General features: G+C 45.5%; 1 protein-coding gene across 2 annotated transcripts in view; it reads right to left on the reverse strand.

The window, feature by feature from the left end:
* The window catches only part of CAMLG (calcium modulating ligand), a 60550-nt gene extending 54930 nt beyond the window's left edge, over window positions 1-5620 (reverse strand). For both annotated transcript variants that reach the window (XM_044277801.1, XM_044277800.1), the window contains exon 1: window positions 5383-5620. In XM_044277801.1, coding sequence (XP_044133736.1) covers window positions 5383-5533 — 151 coding nt within the window. In that variant the 5' untranslated portion in view covers window positions 5534-5620. The remainder of the gene's footprint in view (window positions 1-5382) is intronic.
* Window positions 5621-6000: the final 380 nt, after the last annotated feature.

A 6000-nucleotide genomic window follows, 5' to 3' on the forward strand; every position in this document is an offset into this window, starting at 1 on the left:
GTATGTATCTCACACTGTAACTGTATATGTATAATATAATGAGGTATAGTGTGTTAAACCTCATACTACATCATACACTAGGGCTTCATGGCATGCACACACAGCTGTTTTGGTCCGCATCCAAGCCGCATATTTGGCAACTCAGATGCATACCCATTAACTTCAATGGGGCCGCAAAAGATGCAGACAGCACTCCGTGTGCTGTCCGCATCCGTTGCTACGTTCCATGGCCCCGCAAAAAAATATATAACCTATCCTATTGTCTGCACTTTGCTGACAAGAATAGGCAGTTATATTAAAGACTGATTGCGGAACGTGCACGGACGCCATCCGTGTTTTGCGGATCCGCAATTTGTGGACCGCAAAACACACCAAGGTCGTGTACATGAGGCCTTTTACATACCTCATATTACACATATACAGTGTATAATACCTCGCTCATAACTACATCATACGCTCCTTAGGGCTCTTTCACATCTGCGTTCTTTTCTTCCGGCATAGAGTTCCGTCGTCAGGGCTCTATGCCGGAAGAATCCTGATCAGTTTTATCCTAATGCATTCTGAATGGAGTGAAATTCGTTCAGGATGCATCAGGATGTCTTCAGTTCCGGAACGGAATGTTTTTTGGCCGGAGAAAATACCGCAGCATGCTGCGCTTTTTGCTCCGGCCAAAAATCCTGAAGACTTGCCGCAAGGCCGGATCCGGAATTAATGCCCATTGAAAGGCATTGATCCGGATCCGGCCTTAAGCTAAACGTCGTTTCGGCGCATTGCCGGATCCGACGTTTAGCTTTTTCTGACTGGTTACCATGGCTGCCGGGACGCTAAAGTCCTGGCAGCCATGGTAAAGTGTAGCGAGGAGCGGGGGAGCAGCATACTTACCGTCCGTGCGGCTCCCTGGGCGCTCCAGAGTGACGTCAGGGCGCCCCAACCGCATGGATCACGTGATCGCATGGCACGTCATCCATGCGCATGGGGCGCTCTGACGTCACTCTGGAGCGCCCCGGGAGCCGCCCGGACTGTAAGTATGCCGCTCCCCACTACTACTATGGCAACCAGGACTTTAATAGCGTCCTGGCTGCCATAGTAACACTGAAAGCATTTTGAAGACGGATCCGTCTTCAAATGCTTTCAGTACACTTGCGTTTTTCCGGATCCGGCGTGTAATTCCGGCAAGTGGAGTACACGCCGGATCCGGACAACGCAAGTGTGAAAGAGGCCTTAAAGTCCTTATATACCTGATAATAGTATACATAATATATGTGTGTTATATACCTCATATAGTCATACTATTATACATATACCATGTGTATTATATACCTCATATTCATACTACATCATACACACATTATAGTATGTAATTGTAATGCGTGTATGATGTAGTATGAGGTATATAATATAATACATATATAACACACTGTATATGTATAATAGCATGAGGTATATATATATAACACAGTATATGTTATGTATAGGTATACTATTATCAGGTATATAAAGACTCTAAGGAGTGTATGATGTAGTATGAGCGAGGTATATGATATAATATAACACACTGTATGTGTGTAATATAATGAGGTATAGGAGTCCTTATATATACACCTCATTATATTACACATATACAGTGTTATATATCATATACCTCGGTAATACTATTATCATACACTCCTTAGAGTCCTTATATACCTGATAATAGTATACCATCATATACTGTTATATACACCTCATATAACAAGTGTGTTCTATGCATTATATATACACCTCATACTACATCATACACACATTACAATACAATTACATACTATATGTGGCACTGTGTATGATATAGCACGGTCGAGGTGTAGAATACATGATATAACACACTGTATAATAGTATATGAGCCTGAGGTGTGTGTATATATATATATATATATATATATATATATATATATATATATTAGTGATTCAGATTAGGTAACAAACTATGACGGCGCACGTGTTTATTTTACCATGGCGCAACTGTAAGAGTCTAGACTAGAGTAGACTGTAATGGTGGCAGGCGCAGCCGCAGGTACTCTGGTTCTCTTCTCTGCCAAACACTGTGACCGCCTCCAATGACGTCAGCGTCTGCTATGGAGTTCCGTTCGGCACTTGGCAGGCAGGCACGCCCACAGGCGTAGTCTCTCCTGTACTCCCGCGATAGTTTGCACTGACAGTGGCAGCCGAAAGACATGGCCGGACTGAGACTTCGGGCACATGCGGCGGGCGGCGTAAGCATTATCGGCAGTTTATCTGCCGATACCGATAACTTGCAAAATCATGAATATCGGCCGATAATATCGGCCAAACCGATAATCGGTCGATCCCTAATTGTAAACCAAGATGGCCAATTTGCTTGTACAGATGGTGCGTTCTTTGTCAAGTTTGTGAGTAAGCCAGGACGTTCTGACATTTGTTTGGTACGTGCAGTCACTTGTAGCATGCACTTACCAAATTAATTGATAGAGACTTTCCACCAATTTTACAAGTCAACCACTAGCTGTTGGTGTGCATGAGCAGGTGATTCCGTCACGATAACCGAGATTTTTCTTCCTATACGGGTCAGTAAAAAGTTTTGTGCAAAGCACTACCTTTACCAAGATAATTACTGTAAAAAGTCACACATTTTCACATGTTATTAGGACAGTTATGGCACTGTGACAGAATCACCTGAATGTCCATAAGCCTATTTCATACTAACTAGAGAGCTAGTATAGGTCTAGGTAGCATCTAATTTATTTTATGTCTTTGAGGTTGTAGCAACTTGTGAGAAAGATGGGTAAAACTGATGCTGAGAGACAACGTGAAAGTCGACAAAGATAAAAAGATTCAGGCCTGCATGAAGCAATAAAAGAAAAGGATCTAAAACGGAAGACAAGCTGTCAATGACACCAAGACAACTTAAGAAATTCAAGGAACAGCATAATATTGCTCAAAGATAGAGACAAGCAGGAGACAGTTCACAAGATAAAGCTTCTAAATCTGCCGATACTCCATGCAGTCATGAATCTGCTTTAGGCCTCATGCACACGGTGCCGTTTTTTGCAGTCTGCAAACCGCGGATCCGCAAAAAACGGAAGCCATCCGTGTTTCCTTCTGCAACGGCAATATAAATGCCTATTCTTGTCCGCAAAGCGCGGACAAGAATAGGACATGTTATATTATTTTAGCGGGGCCGCGGAACGGAGCCACAGATGCGGACAGCACACTGAGTGCTGTTTGCATCTTTTGCTGCCCCATTGAAGTGAATGGGTCCGTATCCGAGCCGCCAAAACGGCGGCTCGGATGCGGACCCAAACAAAGGTTGTGTGCATGAGGCCTTACCTTCACCATTTCCGTACAATAGTAGGTAAAGTCTTGGGAAAGCACTTAAGCGGGTCAAGAGAGGTCTTCCGCACAGTCCATGGAAAATCATAAAAGTTGTACAATGCCTCAGTGATCAGTTTCCCTCTCCATCCCAATCTTTAAAGAGGTCCAGACATTATAAACTAAGTATCAGGATATGTAGGACTTGGTGCAGATACTATTTTTTCTGGGCACCGCTCCGTGCGCCCGCTGTGGCCCCCGTTGTATTCTCCCGACTGGTATGCTAATTTTAGCATCGGAACAATGAGGAGGAGACCGAGTCTTTCTCCGTGGGCGTCTCCTTCTCTGGCTGTGAGCTGTCCAATCGCAGCCGAGAGCATCGCGGCCAGGGAGAAGGTGAGTTTTTTTTTTCTCCCTGGCTGTGACACTCTCCGCTGCGATTTGACAGCGCTACAGTGTTTGGGAGCAAGGAGGAGATTCGGAGGATGCGGGCAGGTGCTGGGCTCCTTCACAGTGGGCGTTGCTGGGCACCAGAAACGTTAGTAACAGCCCCTTGCGCTCCTTACTTGCCTCATTTACATATATATATTTTTTAATTTTTTTTGCCTAAATAAAAGCACTCGAAGCTATGTGGAATATATATTGCGGATGTCCTAGCAGCATATGTCCACAGAGCTATGGCCAAAATCCAGGTGACAGAATCCCTTTAAGAACATCTAGCGCAGACATGCTCAACCTGCGGCCCTACAGCTGTTGCAAAACTACAACTCCCAGCATGCCCGAACAGCCTACAGGTATCAGCCTACAGCAGGGCATTGTAGGAGTTGTAGTTTTACAACAGCTGGAGGGCCGCAGGTTGAGCATGCCTGGTCTAGAGACATCCTGGTTGAACAAAGCTAGCAGGCAGAGGAACGAGGTCGAGTCTTTGGCTAATTTGGCAATAAGCTAAGTACAGAGGCAAGCTTGTAGTCATGACCGTTAATAAAAATATAAAAAACATAATAATGTGCTATCCCAAAAATTTCCCATGGGTCAGTGAAAAGGGTTTGTGGGGTGCATGGTTTGATCCTTGCTATGGGGCCCTTACTTCTCTATGTACGCCACTGTACAGAGACTTAGGCTACTTTCACACTTGCGGCAGAGTGATCTGGCAAGCAGTTCCGTCGCCGGAACTGCCTGCCGGATCAGGAAATCTGCATGCAAACGGACAGCATTTGTAGATGGATCCTGATGCGGATCAGTCTTACAAGTGCATTGCAAGAATAGATCCGTCTCTCCGTTTGTTATACGGACAAATGGATCCGTTACTATTTTATTTATTTTTTCACATTTTTAAGGACGGATTCAGAATTTTTAATGCCAGATCCAGCACTAATACATTTCAATAAAAATTAATGCCGGAGCCGGCATTCCGGCAACTGATCCGGAATTTGGGACGGCGATCATGCTGCGGTATTTCCTCCCTCCAAAACACTGTTCAATGACTGAACTGATGACATCCTGAATGGATTGCTCTCCATTCAGAATGCATGGGGATAAAACTGATCAGTTCTTTTCCGGTATAGAGCCCCTGTGACGGAAAACAAAAACACTAGTGTACCCTAAACCTCCACCCTGGCAACTGTTGCTGGGGTGGAGGTTTTGTCTCTAAATTATTTTGCTACGCTATCAAATAAAGCGCATAGAAGACTTTCTTCTCTTGACTCATCCTTGTCCCAACCCCTGCACTCAACCACAGCACTGAAGCTGAGCTGGAGTTTTCTTATACGATTTGACTGTAATCATGACATCTTCTACATGGAGCTCACATGTTTGTGGGTAACCTTCTACTACTCAGGTTTCCATGGACACTGCAGAAACAAGCTTAGGTGGCACCACTGGCACACATACCCTACCTCCAGTTTTACCCGGAAAACGCATAAAAAGGATTACAAAGCTAATCTAGCCTAGCTGCTGGCAGCACAAGATGCTCCCTGCAGTGCCACCGACCCACAACAGCATGTGCCCCTGTCATATGATCAGCACTACATACAATCTGCAGGTAAGAAAGGTGCGCACCGCTGCCGGCAGGCTTGTGGATCCCCATTATCCTATTCATCCTCTCCTCGGAATTAATCATCAGCTTCCGCCGTCGGATCTCAGCTCTCCTTTGAGACGCAGTCATTGTCCCCTCGGTAACCAAATCTCCGGTTTGGGCCGGAGTCGCCATACTGCCTGCGTTAATCGCCAAGTCACTCGCCACCTTCCGCAGTGCTGAACACAATGAGAAGCTCACATCGCTGTCAGACGGGTGGCGGCGCCACCTGATGACGTCATTGCAAAGCGCGCCATCTTGTGGTTGGCGGCCGATTACGTCAGGTTAGTTTTAGACTAATCAGTTAGAATCTGCTGCCTCAGCTGAGCCGAGGCGCCATATTGTGTAGTTCGATCACTCGTCACATTCCTTGAAGACCTGCTTATATAAATTGCGTAGACTCGGCTCTAATGATAGTTCCGGAGAGGAGAAGCAGCGCCATCTAGTGTTTGGTTATTGGATGCATTGGGTTAGGTTTCATACTAGGGAAACTACCACTCCCAGCATGCACGCTTGCTTGATTGTGTCTGAGCTCGCATAGAAATGAGTGGAGCATGGGGAATTGAAGTTTCACCACAGTTGGAGTGCCAGATGTTGCCTCC

The sequence above is a fragment of the Bufo gargarizans genome, chromosome 2, assembly GCF_014858855.1.
Source record: "Bufo gargarizans isolate SCDJY-AF-19 chromosome 2, ASM1485885v1, whole genome shotgun sequence".
NCBI classification, from domain to species: Eukaryota; Metazoa; Chordata; class Amphibia; order Anura; family Bufonidae; genus Bufo; species Bufo gargarizans.